The sequence below is a fragment of the Drosophila serrata genome, unplaced genomic scaffold, assembly GCF_035046125.1.
Source record: "Drosophila serrata isolate PLE 108 unplaced genomic scaffold, ASM3504612v1 contig_302, whole genome shotgun sequence".
Taxonomy (NCBI): Eukaryota; Metazoa; Arthropoda; class Insecta; order Diptera; family Drosophilidae; genus Drosophila; species Drosophila serrata.
This window is the reverse complement of record NW_028257200.1, coordinates 1,978,588-1,999,443: the sequence shown is the minus strand read 5'-3', so window position 1 is coordinate 1,999,443 and position 20,856 is coordinate 1,978,588. Positions and strand designations below refer to the sequence as shown.

Here is a 20,856-nt window from a genome sequence, read left to right as displayed (position 1 = left end):
ATTATTTTAACAGATCTGCGCACAAATCACCAACGCCCGGTCGCCATGTCACCATCACTGTGCGCGAAACCAAGACGGAGAAGCTGACGGGTCCCGATGGACCAGGTATGTATATATTTACCAACTCAACTATAATACCCTGATATTAACTGAGGTGATCTCCTCTTTATGTTTGCAGTTGGAACGGTGGAGGAGCAGATCGTGCAGCAAAAAGATTCATATACACCCAACCATGCGGTGCCCGGTCAACAGGTTGTTCATCAGGCATACACGTCACAGGCCACCAAGGAACTCGATGACCTAATGGCCTCACTATCTGATTTTAAGGTGAGTCATTTAAAGAGAAAAAGGGGGTTGGGAAACTTTAATTTGTTTACTATCAATTAATCAAGATCTAATACTTTTATGGGTTCAAACTACAAAACTGTTTTTATTGAAAATAGCAGAGCAAAGGAAAATTTTAAAAATTTTATTAATTGAGGGTTCGATTTAGTCGGGTCTCTTTATGAATTATTGCATTCTTTCTAGAAGGTATTTACTTTATTTCAATACTAATGTTCTTAGGTCGTAGTTATGATAGTTTGATGTTATTTTATGAATTTGAAAGAAGAATATATATTTATTTATGCGTTCTTCGCTTATTTAAATATACTGATATATAATCTCTGGATTAGTATTTTATTTCGACCTGAGATGTCAGAAAATATCTATATATTGAAAGTGTATTGATATTTAAATTAAATACAGTTTTATCTTTAAACATATTATAACATTGCGATATGTGTGGGATAAATAGCCATTTTTACTGATATACTGATATGTCAAAGAAGAGCCTAAGCTTATACAAAACAATATATAAATATAATACCCTATCGAAAAAGTTAATTTTTAAAGCTAGCAGTCGGTAGAAAATGCGAATAAATTATATTTAATCTTCGCAAATGTGTCCAATTTTATAGACAATATCACTAACTTAGCTTCAAATTCAATATTTTTGATATTATAATTTTAATATATCACCACGATATATTCGATTTAATATAGGCCGCCATAGTTCTTTTAATATTTTACTTCTTCACTGGACTCATATTTAGTTAAAAACTAAAAAACTTTTTGGGTTGATCTTTCCAAAATGACTAAAATCAAATGAATAACGTAATTTGGCAACGTATTTAGCTTAAAACTCTTTTGTTTTATCTTTCTAAATACAATAATCTAACTATTCTGCGTGTTATTCTTAAATCCCATTCTGTGTCTATTTTGGAATATAATATTTGTCAATGATTTGTATCGAGCACTCACAAATTATTTACCTTTTCCACCTGTCGGAGTGTTACGCTCACTTTGAACAGCGTCAGAAGGAATTGCTTTTGTAGTTTTTCTTGAGCATCGCCTACCTTATTTCGCCCATTGTGCTATCTTCGTGGATGATATGTATTTTTAGCAGACGACACCCCAATGTTCTCGGTTAGATTGTGCTTGTTCTTGGTAATAAAAATCATAAAATGGACAGATTTATCATCGCAAATCGTGTGACGCCAGGCAATGGTGCGAATCTAATGACACCGTCGATCCGTAGGTCCCGGTACCCAGGCCCATGGGACCCAATGAAGATCCCTTAGAGCAAAAGTCTCAGAGGATCCGAGAGAGATCTTGACTTTGACATCTGCCAACGCAGTCTGAAGGTGAATGAATTTTGGGTATAGTTTAATGGGCAACATAAATTGACTTGGCTAACAAAGTCTGATTATGGGGGAAAGCATTGATTGTCACATTTCAGCGATTTATTGCACACGGCGCTAAAATATTTAAAGACACCAGATTTCCCCATCCCACCCCCATTTACATATACCCAAATCTTTCTTTATTCTATCCGGATCTCATTAAGCCATCGATCAATTTTGGATGGCAAATCGAGTAAACAAAATATTCATTGCACATCTCCGTTTAAATGTATAAATATGTACATATGTATGTATATATAGAGGAAAACATTGTTTCCGTTGATTTGGATTAGCCTGTTTTTCGAGCACTCGGCCCTGCCACGTTTTCTCGCATGTCTGACATTTGTTTTTAGAACTTTCGGACATCTTAAAGAGAACGCCTATGCGGATGATGTATCTTAGCAGATGTCTTTTGCATTTCATTTCGTCTTTTTAATGCCTTTTTATTTAGCTTTCATTTTATGAGCTTGTTTTAATATACTGCAGTTCTCCGGATGCCCGGGTTTTTTCATTTTATTCATAAATTTGTGCCAAGGGTGCAGGGGGGAAGTTTCCTTTTATTGAAAATGTCCTTGGGTCAGTTCGTTAATGGAATACATCAATCATTGGTTAGGAAAATGCATCATATTTAAATGGAAAATAAATTTTAATACGAGAAAAATAGAGAGAAAACTGTAAAAATACGTGGAACTAATACGAAATACCTTATAATAATTGTTTTGAAAATAGTTCAGTGTTTTTTAAACGCCTTATAATAATTCTATTGAAAATAGTTTCTAGATTTTCAAGTTCAAAATGTTGACAATGCCAAGCATTATTTTTGTTTTCATAATTAAGGATCTATTGAATTATAAATTTTACCTTAAAGTATATTTAGTAAATATATATTTAGTATATCTTAATACTTTGTGACAGACACCTTAGCAAATATATTTAAATACATTTTTGCCGCCTTAGTCTATAAGATTTATTGGCAATATTTTTAATTTGATTATACGTTTTGACGTGACGTTTAGCATCGTTTTTATTTAAACGAACATTTTTGTTTAAGTTTTAAACTAGTTAATTTATTAAACGATTTGAATTTAAAGACAACTTTTTAACTCGAATTTATTTATGTTTTTAAAGTACTTGTAGCTATTCAACACAATCTAAAACCCAGAAACAAAAGACCTTTTTCGAAAAAATGTCAAGCTGTCAGCACGGAATGCGGCAAATTGTCAGTTTGTCGCCAAGTTATTCGACTCGCATTAATTAATAATTAATTACTAAGTGAAAAATATATTCTGCACATTGATTTTGATGGTCATCGTTGCAACAAAATTAGCTCACAGACACTTAATGGCCAAGCAGAGAAACAGAAAACGGGGAAGTCCCCCCAGTTGAGTCTTGAATTCTTTGAGTAAATTGCAATTCAATGTCATTGACGAATGGCAGACGTGAATATTTATTTATAAGGAGTATGAGTGCGAGTATATATTCATATTCGGCGGGGCCTGTTAATTATTTAATATCATTTTCAATTTTCTGCCAGCCGTCAGAACGGGTATAGGCGTGTCCGTGACTTTTTGTTGATATGATAAATACGAAAATTAAATAGGAAAATCTCTCTGCCCCTCGTCGTTAGTCTGTGTGTGTGTGTGTGTGTGTGTGTAGGAAAAGCAAAATAAAAATATATTTCGGATATAAACAATATTGCACACGGCACTTCGGATTTTCCCTGGCGTTCAGACAGTTACCCGCCCCCCACTCCTTCCATTTTCCGACCTCCTCGCCCCCGCCCCTGCTTGTCAACGCTCTTTTTTTCCACAACGTTCCGCTTTTGCTATAGTTTTTCATTGCAAATCATTTGCATATCTATTTTAGAAGGCGTTTTTTATTCTATTTTTCCCTCGTTTCTATAACCATAACGATCCATTTGGCATTCGTGTGTGCGTTTTGTGATGTCTATATTTCTGTTTGCGCTTTCATTGCCATCATGTGCTGCTGCTGCTGCTTAAAACCGCACTCGCAGTCGCGTTTTCCCCCCATTTTCATTGATCGAGATTTCCTCGGTACCCCGCTTCCTGTCCTGTCCTGTCTCCTCCCCCCCTTGGTCATATCTCCTCCTCTTGGATGGAAAAGCGTGTGCCGAACATGCTCATGCGCTTTTTATGGGGAAATCCTGTTGGCCAGTCGGTCGACGTTCGGTTTTATACTCCACGTCAAGCGACGATATCAGCGAGGTTCTATTCTGTGGTCTATAGTCTATGGTCTGCATTGTGTACGATTTGATTCTTAAAATAGACAACAAAAATATTAAATAAGAAGCTAGACCGCCAACGCCAAAGCAATTGGTTTCTTTTTTGGCCTAAAACAGGAGCGGATTTCTGGTGAAACGGGTTGAGCAGTGGTCAAGCGATTTGAAGTAAATTTATTTTATACTATGTATATAATTAAAATAAATACCTCGAATTTATATTTTTTATTGTAATAACCAAATATTTTAGAATAAAAGCATAGCAAAAGGAAGTGCTTATTAAGTGTAGGTACCTACTCATCTTAAGTGTATTTTAGTATTCTGTATATATAGTCTTGATTAGGATCTATATATTCATGTTTATCTTTGCCCGCTGTATATAATACTATGCTTAGAATATATACATTTTCTGGAGATGTGTAGATCTCTTTATTATTATTAAAAACCACTATAAATAGATCAGAAATATATCAAATGAATTCAACACAAGAACTCCATCTGGCAGATTTAGAGTTCTTATTTTAAACCTTATTAGAATACCTGTGGAGCATTAGGAAGGCTATAATTATATAGTCTGTCAGTGGAATAATAGAAAATTATCTTCTAATAGTATTATCTTTTTGAGTCGATAAATTCAAAGGTATTAAGGAACACATTTACATATTTTTCAAGTCACGTTCAAAACCCTTTTTAAAAAATATAGAGTGCGATGATAGCTCAAAGATTTCTTATAATGCTTGATATTTATTATACTTTCTTGTATTTGACGAGCAAATATTATTGATTAATGATATTTTAAACGTTTTCCATTGAATGCCTAAGCGTTCTGACGGAATCAAAAGAGTATGTTTAAGAAGAAGAAAGTATAAATATTTATTTCGGCTTTTTAAATATTAATAAAAAGTATTCGGTACTAGAAAATTTAAATAGAATTATCTAGTTACCATGGACCTTACCCCTTTTGGGCCTGATCCTGCACCTTACACAGAAGAAGGCAAAGCAGCGGGCGCTCAATTAGGCGTCTACTTAGTTAGACTAAAGCCGGCGGGCAAAGGTGGGTAGGTTAGGGGGGGAGGCAGAACCCAAGCACGCCCAATGAAAACGCAAAGTTTATGAAAGAAAAATTGAATATTGAAATGGAGACTCGACAGACAAGACCCACATATACACACACACACACATACAGAAGAGGTGGTGGAACAGAGAAGAGAGAATGCCCGCCGCCCACACCTCCTTCCACACTTTCCCAGCTTTTCTCCCGGCCAGTTGTTCGTTCTTTCGTTTGTATTTTTGGCAATGAACGAAAACTACGTCAACGTTGAAGAAAAATGCTTTGCATATGAGGAGAGCGTCGTGCGCAAACACATATAGTAGTTCTTCTTCGGCCAGGAGAATCTGTGCGAAGATGGAAGAGGAAGAGCAGCATTATTTTTGATATTTTGATTTTGATTTTTTGTTTTTTTTTGGTTGGTGGCGACGGCTAAAAGCAAAAGTTTTTGTGCTAGCGCTCGCACAACTTTTGATTCAGTCGAGGCAGACACATCAACGTAGGGACCAGCACACAGGAGCCGCAAAAGGATAATTTCGACTAATACGCCTCCATTGTACCCCTACCATTTTGCAGGTCAGCAACGGAACCAACGGTGTAGGAATCGGAATCGGAAACGGAAACGAAAGCCATCCGCAGCAGCACTCGTCGACGTTGCAACATCAAACGGTCACCGACTACGCCAGACCGAACAAGGGCAGCCAGCAGGCCCATTTAACCCAGACGATCGAGGAGACGACCATCGTCGAGGACAGTCGCGAGGATCAGTTGGATTCTATGCTAGGCAATTTACAAGCCAATATGAGTCGCCAAGGAGTCAATACCGTACAGAAGGGCTGCTGCAATGCCTGCGAGAAGCCGATCGTTGGCCAGGTGATCACCGCCCTGGGCAAGACCTGGCATCCGGAGCACTTTACGTGCAATCACTGCAGCCAGGAGCTGGGCACCCGCAACTTCTTCGAGCGCGATGGCTTCCCATATTGCGAGCCGGATTACCATAATCTCTTTAGCCCGCGTTGCGCCTACTGCAATGGCGCCATTCTGGACAAGTGCGTCACTGCGCTGGACAAGACCTGGCACACGGAGCACTTCTTCTGCGCCCAGTGCGGCCAGCAGTTTGGCGAGGATGGTTTCCATGAGCGTGATGGCAAGCCATATTGCCGCAACGATTACTTTGAGATGTTTGCCCCGAAATGCAATGGCTGCAACAGGGCCATCATGGAGAACTATATCTCTGCGCTGAACTCGCAGTGGCATCCGGATTGCTTCGTCTGCAGGGTAGGTTTATCATTACCATTACTCTTTTAGAATAATATCCCCTCCTTTTACTTGGAAGTTAAAACATATTTGAAAAAGGGTGTTCCACTGACACAAGGATTTTAGCTAGATTAACAAGTTGGTGGAACACCTTTGGCTCCTTTACTACAAAATCTTGGCTTTACAGAACCAAAACCCCCACCAAATCATACAATCATCTGTTTTGATAAACTTGTGCCCATTTTAATCGATCATCCTGGTAACATTTATCATTTAGGATTGCAAGAAGGCCGTGCGCGGCAAATCCTTCTATGCCATGGAGGGCAAGCCAGTATGTCCACAGTGCGTGGGCGTTGATGAGGAGGAATAAGTGGAGGAGTCCCAACCATAGTAGCAGCAGCATCAGCATCAAAACTAGTTGCTGAAGTTCATCAGCAGGAAAAAAAAACGAAAATAGACCCGGGTGGCAGCGGTTTCGGATACATTTTTGTATCTAGCTGCGTGCCACTTTCCCCACTAACAGCGTCACGAGGAGAACCGGCAACCAGCTGCCCGCCGTCCGTCTTGTTCTATTTTCGTTGTGGGTCTAGGAGCAACACGCAGCAGCAACAGCAGCAGCAGCAGCAACATTAACAGCAACATCGGCAACAGCAAAACCCTTGTTTAACCCACTCTAATCCCGCCCGGCTGGCCCGCTCCTTGAAGGGGCAGGTGCCGCTGGGTGGGGATTAGGGTTCTTAGCCCTCTATGATGGTCTTTCGCCCCTGAGCCCCTGACCCCCACTCTGACTTGTTGTTGAACTTTTCTATGCGCCCCCTTTTTGTAGGATTAAGTTTGTAGGTACTTTTTAAATTTAAATTCATTTATGAAAATGACCAACAATATTGTAATTTGTTTTTGTAAATAAAATTTTAATAATTACACATACAAAAAAAACAGTAAAAAAAACATAAAAAGAAAACAACCAAAAAACAAGCAACAAGAACACTCAAGGAGGTAAATGAAACGTTGAAAAGTGTTTTCATCGTTTCAAGGTGGCTGCTGTGACCCTGAGGCACCTCAGAGTCACGCATCCCCCCCTTTTATCACCCACGCAGGGCCACCTACATATATGTTAGTGTCAAGGTCAGTGTCAGTGCTCTGGCCTTGACACATGCGTGGGCGTCGCTCTGTTTGGTTCATGTTGCTCTGTGCTTTTGGTTGATAAACAAATTACAATATTGTGGATATAGATTTGCGATTAGCTAAAGCTATAATTTCCCTAGTCGAGACTATGTTATTTTCGTTGCTGACGATGCGTCTATATGTTCTCACTATGATCGTACAAGTACTAGAGCAGATATATCTTTTTAAAATGTTTATTGCTTTAGATTTAGTGGAAGCCCCTCCCTGGGGTGTTAATTGAATTGATTAGCCTAAATGAATTTATAGATATTCGTCAATCGGTGGAAACTAATCTATGTATTTTTGCAAAATATTTGTTGCCAAAAATAGCTTAAAATAAATTCCAAAGTGCACTTGCCTTGCAGCTACTTATTAAATAATTGAAATTCTCTGATGATTGGTGAAAATATTATTCGTGTCGTGGTGTATTTTTAGTCCATATCGATATTGATTATTTCGGTTCGCCTGTTCTTGTTGCTGGGCTGCCCCACTTTCGAGTTTCCTTTGCATATACATTAAATCAACAAAGAAAATTGTTGAAACGCTTCGGGGGAAATCGTTGCACCTGTTGTTTATGGAATGATTGATTTGCGTGGGCTGGGAAAGGGGTGAGAGTTCTCCCCCGCACCAGATATCACGTTCGCAATGATCCTTTCCTTGGATGATACCATTCTCCTGCTCCCTCTATCCATTCTCTCCTTGGATGCTGGCCAAAAGCGTGCGCAAAATGTTATTGTCTTCGTGGGACAATTGTTGCTGTCTTGCTTCTCGCGAAATGTTTTTCCAAAAGCTCGAATAAATTAAAACAAATGCGACTTGCCTTGTATTTATCATATTTGAAATTTTGCTCGCTTGTCTCTTTTTGACAATCTTGAATTTTCGTTTCCAATTAGCCAGCCATTGTGTATTCTGCCAGGGTATCTGCGCCGTCCATTCGACACTTTCGGTCAGTCTAATTAGGTTCCTCAGGCCAGGCGTAAAATCTCGCACAGCACTAATATGATGTTGCCGACGATTCTCGATCGGTTTTGCTGGTCCGGTCATGCTGTATGGCAACTAATTTATAGTTGTAATTAGCCTCAGACGGAGGCTGCACAAACATTTGGCCCACAATACATCATCCAAGTACCTCTCATATATAAGTATTTCCGAATCTCATATTCATACCTCAGTCCAAGTATTGCCAAGATTTTGTAGTTTCACTTTTATGGCGTAGTAAATATTTCTAGTAGGTTTATACCAAAGACATAAAATGGCGTAAGTCATCTTTTTATAAGTTTATCCTGCACTGGGCTTCTTAATCCGCATTTAAGTCATTGAATAAAGGATAAATCCTTCCTTAAAAATGATTTGTTTGATTGTTCTTCACCTCAACACATAAGATACATAATTAAGATACTCCATAACTCCACCTTAGTTACAGAACCCAATTAATACTTATTTATCTTTTCCAGGACTGCCGACAGCCCTTCCAGGGCGGCTCCTTCTTCGACCACGAGGGATTGCCTTATTGTGAGACGCACTACCATGCCAAGCGTGGATCCCTGTGTGCCGGCTGCTCCAAGCCGATCACTGGACGCTGCATTACGGCCATGTTTAAGAAATTCCATCCGGAACACTTTGTGTGCGCCTTCTGCCTCAAGCAGCTGAACAAGGGAACCTTCAAGGAGCAAAAGGATAAGCCATACTGCCACGTCTGCTTTGACAAGATATTCGGATGAAGATAATTCGCAGCTGCCAAACCCTAGTTACGGATATAAATATTGTTTTTTATACGATTTACGAACCCTAGCCCCCCCCCCCCATTGAAGCACATGACCCAGAAACACCACACGTACACCTACTTACCGTGCATCTGTGCTTTTGTATAACCGAGTCAAATTAGTAATTTAATTAACGCCTATCGACAGGATACGATAATAAATGCAATCGTAATCAATTAGCGGACACTAATCCTAATCAATTATGTTGGTCACTTTGGTATTTGCTACTCGTTCAACAAGTAAAAGACCACAGAATGATAAATAAACATGAGAAAATAAACAAAAAAACACACATCTAAATGGTATGAAGCTTAATGGCGATTATGGGTTTTGCTTTACCTCTTGAATTTGGAACTTCTTGATTAATTATTTATACAAATGACTTATAAATTACTTTTTATTTTATGTGCTCAATTTAACGATAATGTATTTGGAATTAATTGTTTGAAATATCCTGTATTTTCAAGTATTATAAAATTTGTACAATTTGTATTATTGCTTTAGTGAACAAGGAGAAGCTACGAGTTTTAAAATAATTTATTCTAGTAATCTATTTCAAACAAAAACATTTGCGAGTATTGTAAAAAAGTCTTAGAAATATAAAATTTAATAGTTATTCAAAATTGTCAATTAAAAATTGCATAAACTTTCGAATATGTAGCATACTTTTAGGCATGAACGTGTTCCTAATGCTGGGCTGCGCAATTGCGTAAGGAACTTTTCCAATTTTATTTGAAACTAAATCTTATACCACGTTAAATACAACTTATTAATTATTATTATAAATAATTTTTGAAGAGAAATAAAAAACAAATAGGAAATGTATTATTTGTAATGTTAGGCATATAGAGGAATGTTAAATGACGTCAAGATTTTGTAGTTCTACAACATTTAAAGATAATATAGATAAGCACTATGATGCATTTATAATGCTGTAAGATAAAAATATCGACGCTATGTGTATATTGTTAGACTTTAGTTAAACAATTCTAATTAATTGTTATTCACTCTAAATTGGTGCTTAATTCCAGGAGGCAGTGTGATCTAGCTAAACGTCTCGAAATGTCCCGTTTTACGAAGTCCAGCATACTCTCTCTCCCTCCAGAGTTCCAGACTCAAAGCTTTTCAGTTCACTCTCCATTATTTTATGTTTAAGTTACATATATGTACATATGTAAGCAGTACCGATTTACATATATCCGACGCACAACACGCAAAACGGCCAAAGTTCTATTGTTATTATTTATTTTGTGTTATTGTATACATGTTCATCTTAGAAGGAACAGCACTTGAAAGTTGCTGACAATAAGTGAATTCGTTTTACCGAATTAAAAAGAGCAATAAAACTGAGTTAAGCTCAGTTTTTTTTTCGTAGTGCAAATTCGACGGAGTGCAGTGAATACTGGTCCAGCAAAAGCGTCGTGGATAAAGGAAAACAAAAAATTAGTTAACAAGGGTTTGTTCATAAATGTAGGAAAATTAATTTTATTTCTTTAGAAGATCACAATGGCAAAAAAATTTTAATTTATTGATAATAATATTATCCGGTTCGGTTTTTTTATTTGAAACAATATTAAACTATAATATTACAAAAAAATTAAACCCTTCGTATTTATTTAATTCAATAGATATGTTACTCGATAAAGCCCTTCCTGCTCAGAAATCATGCGCGTTCAGCGCTAATATTTGTTGGTATTCTTTAAATCAATTTTATTTTCTTTAATAAATTATTTCTAGAATATATTAGTCTTATTACTGGTCCAAAAAATCTGTTGGGCTTTTTAAGAAAAGTCTGGTAAAGTATACAAATAGCTTAATAGGTGAGAAGGATTAAGAATTGTTGGAAATCTACACCCCAGTCACCAACAACGATGGTGTCTTCTCCTACTCCTGCTCAATAAGGTTTTTTTGTTTGCCAGATTATTACAGGCATTTTTCAATAATTTAGAAAGTTTGATAGTAGTAATATGGTTGGGAAATTGACCCACACCATATCCGAAAGTGCACGAATCCCGATCCTTCTAGAAAACAAAGAGTATCTAGAGAATACATACCTCATATATATTTGCCTCATTTATATTTGCTCTGTTAACCCGTTAGCCGGGACTCAAACCCACGCTAGCATCGCTCTCTGTTTTGTGTATCTTTTTTTTGAAGAATATTTCACCAACATCTTTGCATCTTTTGCACTCGCTCTCCGCTCTCTCACCTTGGATACGATTCTCACCCACACAGTTGAACAACGATGCCGGCCGGTGTGCTTGCCTTCTCGCTCCCACAACCGCCACTTGACATTGGGGCAGCAACAGAAGAAGAGGAAGAGCGACATCGACCGGCATGCTCCACCAGCCGCACCCCCTCCTCGTCATATAAATTCCATCCCCATGAGAGAGGGGCGTGCGTGCGTGTGTCTGTGTGTGTGTGTGAGCGTGGGCACGTGTGCGTATGAGGTTCGCTTCGCCCCTATATAACGCCGTAGGGTTTCGATACAGCTATGAATCAGGCGGCGTTATTCTCGCTCATTCATTTTTCATCCGTTGGCCGATTCGGTTCGCAATTCCGGGTTCTGTGTTTTTCTCCGATTCTCTATATACTCTCGCTCTCGGTTTGTCTTTGCGGTCGTGTGCCGGTTGTTGTTGTTGTTATTGGTGCTCGTCCGATTCAGCGTGGGTGTGTATGTATTAATATATATCGTTTAATTACCATTATTCCATGAGCTCAGCTAAGAGTTTTTAATTAAACATTTTTCGGAAAGTGAAAACGTGTGTGGAGAGAAAAGGGGAAAAGTGCGGTCCAAAACGAAGCGCTACAGGTTGGTGGTGCAAACACACACACAAATACATGGGTATTGAGGGCCATCAGTGAGAGCATCTCTCACGTGCCTCACTCCAATTCTAACTTTTCGCTCTCTCTGGCCTTTATCTGGGGCCAAAACATAGCTGTTTCTGCCTTAATTTGCTCTCTCCGCGGTGATGTAATATGAGCCACAGTTTAAACCCGAGTCCTTAGCCAAACATGTCCCGTACAGGGTGTGCCGGTCACTAACCGTGACAGTAACTACTGACTATAGAGGAAGCTGTATGAAAGATACAGATACAGTACATATAATAAAGTTTCTTTGAATCACAAAGAATCTCTTTTATAGATAAACAAAATTCACAGATGTATTAACATATTAATACTCAGGGCATGTAAAGTACAAAGTGTACGGTGTAGAGAGCACTCACTGTGCCATGATATCAGCCCCAATTGGTCTTATTGTGGCCACAATTGGAGGGCCCTATGTGCGGGAGTGTTGATTGTGCGCTAATTTGTCCAAGTGCCAGTGCGATTTGTAAATAAAAGTGAAATTAGCCATCGCAAATTGCTTTGTAATTCATTTAAAGACTCACCCCGCTTGCCCATTCAGCTCCAATTGATCGAAAGGGAAGGGAAGGGTATATAAATAGTCGCCCGGCTATTTTCAGGTTCAAGGTTGCCAGCGCACACCCTGTGGAGTGCCTGGAACAACAAATTGGGACAATTTCCAGCGACACGCAAAGGCGATTGGTCGGGGGGAAGGGTGGGAGTAATGGCTTTTGCCCATTACAGCTCACCTGGCAGCAATTTTGTTTTGAGGGAGCTTATCACGTAAGCCAAGGGTTTGGCAGTCACTTGGCCAGCTGCACAGTGCTGCTCCAACCGTTCGGTGGACACTTATCAGTTTTTGGGGGGGTTTTATATATATTTTTTTCTGCTGGTTTGTTCAGATTTCTGCCATATAAAATAATTATTTGCCTTTTTCCGGCTGTGGACAGGCACGCCTCTTGATATATATGTTTATTTTTTTCCTAAGTTTATCTAAAAGTATTTAGCTTTTTTTAAATGCAAAAGTATTTATTTTAGCAACATTTTATATATATCAAATAAAATATTTTCCTAAATATGTAAATTTACAATATTCCCTTATATCTTCTATATTCAAAAATAAACAAACGAGTAGAGAACTTAACTTTGGGTAGCCGAAGTTTAAATACCCTTGCAGTATAAAATTATTTTATGGGATCGAATAGGAAATCGATAACTAAGCTCAAAATATTCGTGTATTTTGAATCGATATTTTTTAGATAAAATTGTTCGGACTAATTAAAGTTTAAAAAACTCTTATCTAAGTCAAAAAATGTTTAATTTTAATTCGGGATTCTGTCTTATGTTAGTTTTTATTAGGTAAATAAATTTGCACACTCAATTTTAGATTTAAAAAAATAATACATTTTTATCAATTTTAAAAATATTTACGATGTAACCCCTTACAAAATTTTGAAAAATTTTTGAAAATTTAATTTTGTACCGGACATGGCTAGATCGACTCGGCTGTTGATGCTGATCAAGAATATATATGTTTATAGGGTCGGAAATGACTCCTTCAATACGTTGCAAGCTTCTGACTAAAGTTAAAGTACCCAGTAAGTGTATAATGGTTCTACTCTCACCGCCAAGTGTAAGCAAATATAGTTTCGAGTGTATCGCAGTTTCCTCGTGATTACGGGAATGTACTGATTGTGGGCACTCTTGGGTGCGAGTACATATCTGAGATTGCGAATCGAGTTGCTAATTAGGTGAAGCAGTTAACGTTCTGGGAAATCCATAAAAATACAAAATAAAAACAGTTTATGGTCGCTTACTCGACCGAATAATTCCCGAACCTAGACAATACGAACTTATCACTGTGACTGTTTGTGCGGTGCTACATATATAATTATTACTAATTGTTATAATTGGCCGATAATTGTCACCGAATCGGCCATTCGCTGTTGGCCTTATCTGGGAATCATGTTTTCTGGCAATGGGGTTTTATAACACATTTCTTGTCGTTTCCTCTTTTTGAGTTGTTTTCTTAATCAAATATAATTATTATGTTATAGTTTGAAGTTCAATCTTTGAACTTTAAGTTCTGCTTCCATAGAAAAGATCTGAACAAATTTATAGCTCAATATCTCTTATATCAGTAGAGGAATTGTGAATGAACTGACAAGCAGAATCAACATAAAACTGCCAAAGTTAGTTTCTAATTTATATGGCTATTAAATCAGTGGCTATAATTCTCACTAGTTTATATATTTGTTGAAATGCATATATGTATATTTTAGGTAAATTATTCATACTCACAGCATTCTTAAGAAAAAAAACATTTGAGTAAATAAAACTTATATTTGTATATTTGTACTAAGCTTTAAGATAGGTATCAGTAACTCCAAACTCTATTTATTACAGCATCGATCACAGAAAATTAAACCAAATTTGCTATCAAAATTCGCACAACTTATGGCATTGAAAGCCAAATTATTCAGAGATTATCCATATCCATCATTTTCCGCTTTGATGTTTCATGTTGTTTTCAGAGTTAGATAATATTTTTCTGGCAAATCACCGCATGATCGATCCGTGTTCGGTACTTTTATTTATACTTCAAAGATAGGTTTGCATTGCATTGAATGCGTGATCGAATTTCTAAGATATTGGGTGCTCAATAAAGTCATGCATTCCTTAAGAACTTGATAATCTTCGATATATTTTGACATGCATGAGTCGTTTTTATGATTCCACTTGAACGAGGGGATTTCAGAGCCAGAAGAAGTGTCACACATTTGTTGAAAGCGTGCTTTTAGTTAGCTGATAAATATTTGGAACTTTAAAGTCTACCAAATAAAGTAGCTATTTGTTTTAATAGATATAAAACATTAAGCATCTTAGAAAGAATTTATGGAAATACAAAGACTGTTCTTATTTGGTTTAAACCTTAATACTTAATCATCTTTAACAATTTTATTTTAATGTCCCCACTAAATACTTGAGCTTCCCTTATAACTAATTCCCTTACTTGATTACTTAATGAATTTTAATTAACGATTCTCATGTAACGAGTAAAATTTATACAACTGAGAACGCACAAGAGCACAGCTTATATGTCGGTGTCCTCCAGTTTGAATGTCTTGAGATCGACGTTATCATACAGAGCAACATCGTGGCCAGGATCTTCCTTCTCCTCGTCCAGGAGACAGTAAATGTTGTCCGTCTCCTGTTTGATAATCTCATCGCCCAGACGCTTCCAGAAGGGACGACAGCGGTTCTTCCACTGGCGAAGGTTGAAGAAGGCGCAGTAACGGCTGGAGGAGGCCTTCAACATGGCCATATAGAGCGGTGTGATCTCATCGGCCATTAACTTGGCCTGCAGATAGTTGGCCATCTTGCGGCTGTGCTGGTCATTAAAGTCCACGTAAATGCGTTTGGCATGTTCGTAGCACTTTTTGGCAATGCTCGTCATCTTTGGATCCTTGGCAAAGATCTTGCCCAGATGCAAAAGGAGGGTTGCCTCAAGATCCCGGTGGGAATAGATGCGGGACAGGCGAAGGGCACGCTTGTAGCTTGAGATAGCTTTCTCTGTATGTTCAAAGCTATTTAGAAATGCGAGTTTAAGGGTTATCTATTGATAGAATCGAAGAGGAGTTAACTGCTAAGATACTTACATTTCCGAGCACTCTCCCTGAAACAAATAATACTTGATGTTCAGCTTCACAAAGCGGTACTCCTTGCAGGCCAGTATCTGGGTCTTGATCTGATCCAGGCACTGCTGCGCCAGGTTATAGTCACCAATCTCCATCAGGAAGCTGGCACGCTGAAGGAAAGTATCACAGAAGAGTTCCAAGTTCTTTTCCCTGCCAACTGAAAGGGGAATAGTATCAGTTAATAGTTCGTTAATTTTATTTAATCTTCTAAGAATAATTATACTCACTTTCGGCCACCAGAACTGTGGCCCTCCGGGCCATGGCAATGGCCTCCTCTGGATTCTGGCGCACGATGGTCTCGCCGTGGATGAGAGACTGTCGGGCTAGATCCTGGGCCACCTGTTCGTGCAACGTAAGGCTACCGGCGGGCATACCTATCTGGGCGGTCCAGACATGACCACGCACCATAGTCATGGCAATCTGGAGGTACTTGAGGGCTCCTGCCCGCTGACCCGTGTTCATGAGGTAGAGGGCATAGGTGTAATAGATGCGGGAGATGGACTCGGCGGCCTCCCGGCCCCGCTCCTGATTCGAGACCCTGTGGCACAACGCGATGATGTGCTCGTTGAGGAGCACCAATGCGTATTGGTACTTCTGGCGGTATGGCTCCAACAGCTGTATTGTTTCGTAGAACAAGGAGAAGGGCTTCTTGAGACCCCGCTGCTTGGTCACCTTGTAGGCCAGCTCGGCCTCTTGGAGTTTAGCCACCATGGCAAAGAGCAGCTCCTTGTCATCGGCTAAACGCTCCCGGATGTTCAAGCTTTCGAAGAGTGCCTTCTCCTTGGAGGCCAGACACTTGACGAACTCTGGCACCATTGTGCAACCCGCCCGACGCAGTTCATCTTCCAGGGCCTCGTATACGGGACCCTTGACCCTACGGGCATCGTCGAGGGTGATCGGCGGAATGCTCTCCCGGATGATGTCACGATCGAAGCAGATCTCGCGGAAGGTCCGGTGCGGTAGATTCCTCTTCAACTGGCGCCGTATCCGAACCATCTCGTTCTGAGCTTGGATATCCATGATGGGGATAAATGATCCTCGGTCAGGATTGAGTAAAAGTGTTTACTTTGTGCACTGTGGAAAATATTTGATGTTTTTGGAAAGGCAGATGTAAAACCTAACAGATGGAAAAGAAACGTTTACTTGGTTTAGATTCGTATTTGGTTGATTTCTTAGAATAGTTTCTTATTTTTAAAGCCGTATATAATGTTTATTAAATATATTATAAGTCTATCAGGTGTTGAGAAAATCTTTAGGCTCGATTCTATAACATATTTTATACATACGAATCGTAGAATGCTCAACTCGAAGTTTAATGAAGTGTTTTTCTTTAACAAAACAGTTGTATTACTCAAAATAATAATAATATTATAGTTTATAAATTAATTCCCAAGAGAAAACAAAACATATACTTTGTTAGGACTTATGAGCTTGTACAATAGTTTATTTCACTTTCGTTCTTGTTAAAGCATTTGGTTTCCGCCCCTTAATATAGCTGTTTAGGTATAGTTGCTAAGGTATTTATATTGCCTTAAAAAAATCACAATTTTCTATTTTTACTGCCAAGCTTTAATGACAGTTCTTAGTAGCTTTGCAATTTTAAGACTAAATATATTAGGGATATACAATTTGTGCAAAGATAAGATAATTACAGCTACTTAAATATTTTGTTATATTGGTTATTTTTTCTCAAACTGCATTTATTACAGTTTAAGCTGCAATGCAAAGATACTTAGATACTTTGCATCCGTTCCCAGTTGTAATTAGCAAATGCTCAAACCCAGAAACTCTTCCCAGTTGCACTAAAACTCTACCCGAAAGTAACAGCTAATACGCAAACCCTTTAGTGGAACATAATGACTCTCAAACCTCGTACTTTTGAGGTTTTCCCCTACTATGGCTTCAGTTCACTGCACGCTTGCAGATAATGCAGTTGGAGTGCTCCACTTGATGGGTTCGTCTTCGTCATCACCTTTCCAGTGGGTCTAATAAATATTTTATTATTTATTTGTATATGTTTTGGTATAATTCAAGTGACTCACTGAACAAATATCTCATTCATACCGTTCACAGTAATCGAATCACACAATGGCCAACGAGGACACGAGCTTCATTCCCGATCTACCCACCGGCGGACCTCTGGCTGTTTATCGCAAGAGGGCCAACTTTGACTGGAAGCGACTTCGATTGATATTCGAAAAGGAGCAGGGACTACGCATTAAGGTGAGTGCAATGCGATCAATTAAGGGTTCCCACGAATGTCATCGAACATTGAGAAATTCCAGTGAAGCTAATTACCAGGCTTTGACATCTTAATTGACCCCAAAAGTCAGTTTAATTGAAGTAATTGTCGAGATCAATGCGTTTTTTTAAGTAAAAACTTTCAGACGTAGACTGTGAGAAACAGATTTTGAAGTGAGCTCTAATTTGCTTTAATAAAATTAAAGTTTAATTAAGTTGTAAAAGGAAAATTGAGATATTTACAAGATTTATATTGTATCTCGTAAAGTATTTGACAGAACTACTCACTTGATCGGTGGTCCTTGGGTCCTAGCCTTATTGGTCTTCGGAATAAGTTCCTAAGCATATCACCTTGAACCTTAATAAATATAAGATTATTAAATATCTGAAATATAAAATATTACTCAATCTTCCCCTTGTTTTTCCAGTACAATGTTTGGCGTCGCCTGGAGAACGATCCCCTCTTTGCTCATCCTTCCCGCACACTGCCCATGGATGAGCAGAAGCGTCTCTGCGCCATGCAGGTGAATCGCATGAAGCACCTGGATCTGGTGCCCAAGGAGATTGAGAATCTTAGCTTCTCGGCCAAGACCAAGTACCTGATGTACATCAATGAGGCCCTGGCCTCCTATTCGCCCAGTCTCTCGGTGAAGATCGCCTTGGGTGTGGGCCTGTTCAATAATGCCATCCGGGCCATGGGCACCGAGAAGCACAAGAAGTATATTGAGGCGGCTTGGAATCGGGAGGTGATCACATGTCTGGCCATCACAGAACTATCGCATGGCAGCAACACGAAGAGCATCCGGACCACGGCCACCTATGATCCCAGCACCCAGGAGTTTGTGATCAATACACCGGACTTTGAGGCCGCCAAGTGCTGGGTGGGAAATCTGGGCAAAATGGCCACTGTGGCCATGACCTTTGCCAATTTGTATACCGCTGATGGTCAGAATCATGGACTGCATGGGTTTTTGATCCCCATACGTGACCCGAAGACCCTTCTCTCCTACCCAGGCGTCCTTGTGGGTGACATTGGTGAGAAGTGCGGCCTGAATGGCATTGATAATGGATTTGTGGTCTTTACCAACTATCGCATTCCACGGGATAATCTCTTGAACCGTACCAGTGATGTGTCACCCGAAGGTGTCTACGAAAGTGTCTTCACGGAGCCCGGCAAGGTCCTGGGAGCTGCTCTCGAGAGTTTCTCAGCTGGACGTATTGGCATTATGCAGGAATCGGCCAATACTCTGTGTAGTGCTGCTGTCATTGCTGTTCGATATGCGGCAGTTCGTAAGCAATTTGGTCCAGAGAGACAGGGTGAGGAGATGGCCATCTTGGAGTACCAGTTGCATGTGAGTCAAGTTTACGGAAAATATAATATTTATTAACTAATTACCTTGGATTTTGTAATATCTTTCAGCAATATCGCATATTCCCCTATCTTGCTGCTGCCTGTGTCCAGAAAATTGCTGTCGAAGAGCTGACCATCACCTATATGGAGATCATAGCCCGTTCCCAGGCAGACTCCAATGGCTTTGAAATCTTGGTATGTCTTTGGTTGAATTATTAATATTCCTATTGATTAATTTCTTAATTTTCAGACCCAAAATGCTGCTGAGATTCATGCCTTGATCTCATCCTCGAAGCCCCTCATTACTTGGGCCGCTCGGGATGCCATTCAGGAGGCGCGTGAGGCATGTGGTGGTCATGGTTACTTGGCAGCTGCCAAGTTGGGTCAAATCCGCACCGATCATGATCCATTGTGCACCTACGAGGGTGACAACAATGTGCTGGGACAGCAGGCCTCCAACTGGCTGCTGCGTCAATGGAGTGCCAAGGAACTGGAGACACCCATTGGCAGTGTAAAGTTCCTAGAGAGACGTCATGATTTGCTGGCTCTGAAATATGCCACCCTACTTCAGCAAACTCAAATTTCTAGCTGGGAATGTGAGTGAATATTAATCTAAATAATTTACAGGAAACATCATAAATACCTCCCTTAATTTGCAGTCTCTCTCCGTTGCTATGAGTGGCTGTTGTGTCATTTAATGGCTCATACCACGGCTCACATTGAGGGCGAGTTGGCGGCAGGTGGCAGCCGGTTCGATGCGAGAAACAACTCCCAGGTGGCTGGAGCTCGGGAATTGTCCTTGGCCTATGCCGAGTACTATGCTCTGAGTCGCTATGTCGATCATGTTCGCAAGCTCAATGTGGAGGCGCCATATGCCTCCGTTCTGCGTCTGCTGTTCGATGTTTATGCCATGTGGTTGCTGGAGAAGCACATGACCACCTTCTATGTGGGAGGATTTGCAGCTGGCAAGGATTTCGCGGCTGCAGTGCGAAAGCTACTGCTCGACAGTTGCCTGAAGCTGAAGGATGTGGCTGTCAGTGTGGCGGATGCCATATCGCCACCCGACTTTGCTCTGAACTCGGTGATCGCCCGAGCGGATGGTTTACTCTACGAGAATTTGCAAAATGAATTTATGACCAATGAGGGGGCATTCCAACGTCCCACTTGGTGGCGGGATGTCATCATACCGCAGGCCCAGTCGAAACTGTAAGGATACCCACCGATTTCTTCATTTAGTGCCTGGAACTTGGTAACGGGAGGGAGTTGGCCAAGTTGTAATTGTAATTGTGATTGCCACATTTGTTATCAGGTATTAAAGGCAAATTGCATTCGCATAGATCGTAGAAAACACTTTCCATCATAAACTGTAACGTTCACTCGAGTATTTTAAGATCAAATCTGTTACTAGCATACGGGTTAACAAGTTATGTGTAAACATTAAATGATATCAGTTGATTACAAAGTTTTAATGATGTGTTTTGAATTATGTTTGAAATGGAAGAGAGCGCTAGAGACTTGATTAAA

General features: G+C 39.6%; 3 protein-coding genes across 23 annotated transcripts in view; 2 read left to right on the top strand and 1 right to left on the bottom strand.

The window, feature by feature from the left end:
* The window catches only part of Pax (paxillin), a 29,343-nt gene extending 19,848 nt beyond the window's left edge, over window positions 1–9,495 (top strand). For 11 of the 16 annotated variants that reach the window (XM_086837306.1, XM_086837302.1, XM_086837305.1 and 8 more), the window contains 4 exons: window positions 14–105; window positions 179–327; window positions 5,588–6,289; window positions 8,887–9,495. In XM_086837306.1, coding sequence (XP_086693432.1) covers window positions 14–105; window positions 179–327; window positions 5,588–6,289; window positions 8,887–9,153 — 1,210 coding nt within the window. In that variant the 3' untranslated portion in view covers window positions 9,154–9,495. Of the gene's footprint in view, window positions 1–13; window positions 106–178; window positions 328–5,587; window positions 6,290–6,545; window positions 7,241–8,886 lie in introns of those variants that run through there. The other 5 variants (XM_086837311.1, XM_086837309.1, XM_086837312.1 and 2 more) reach the window with 1 other exon arrangement.
* Window positions 9,496–10,375: 880 nt separating this feature from the next.
* On the top strand, window positions 10,376–20,801 carry LOC110181391 (peroxisomal acyl-coenzyme A oxidase 3). 6 transcript variants are annotated; one of them, XM_086837296.1, is made up of 7 exons: window positions 11,690–11,869; window positions 11,951–12,007; window positions 17,814–17,963; window positions 18,410–19,333; window positions 19,402–19,527; window positions 19,583–19,928; window positions 19,992–20,801. In XM_086837296.1, exons 3-7 carry the CDS (start codon window positions 17,829–17,831, stop codon window positions 20,540–20,542), a joined length of 2,082 nt encoding a protein of 693 aa, XP_086693422.1. In that variant the 5' UTR covers window positions 11,690–11,869; window positions 11,951–12,007; window positions 17,814–17,828; the 3' UTR covers window positions 20,543–20,801. The 6 variants fall into 6 exon arrangements, with proteins under 6 accessions (XP_020804782.2, XP_086693423.1, XP_020804783.2 ...); XM_020949123.2 differs by lacking the exons at window positions 11,690–11,869; window positions 11,951–12,007 and adding an exon at window positions 10,376–10,651; XM_086837297.1 differs by lacking the exons at window positions 11,690–11,869; window positions 11,951–12,007 and adding an exon at window positions 10,600–10,665.
* LOC110181392 (uncharacterized) lies at window positions 15,052–17,491 on the bottom strand. The gene is made up of 3 exons (XM_020949127.2): window positions 15,968–17,491; window positions 15,702–15,897; window positions 15,052–15,629 (listed from the first exon to the last, which is right to left on the bottom strand). Exons 1-3 carry the CDS (start codon window positions 16,758–16,760, stop codon window positions 15,137–15,139), a joined length of 1,482 nt encoding a protein of 493 aa, XP_020804786.2. The 5' UTR covers window positions 16,761–17,491; the 3' UTR covers window positions 15,052–15,136.
* Window positions 20,802–20,856: the final 55 nt, after the last annotated feature.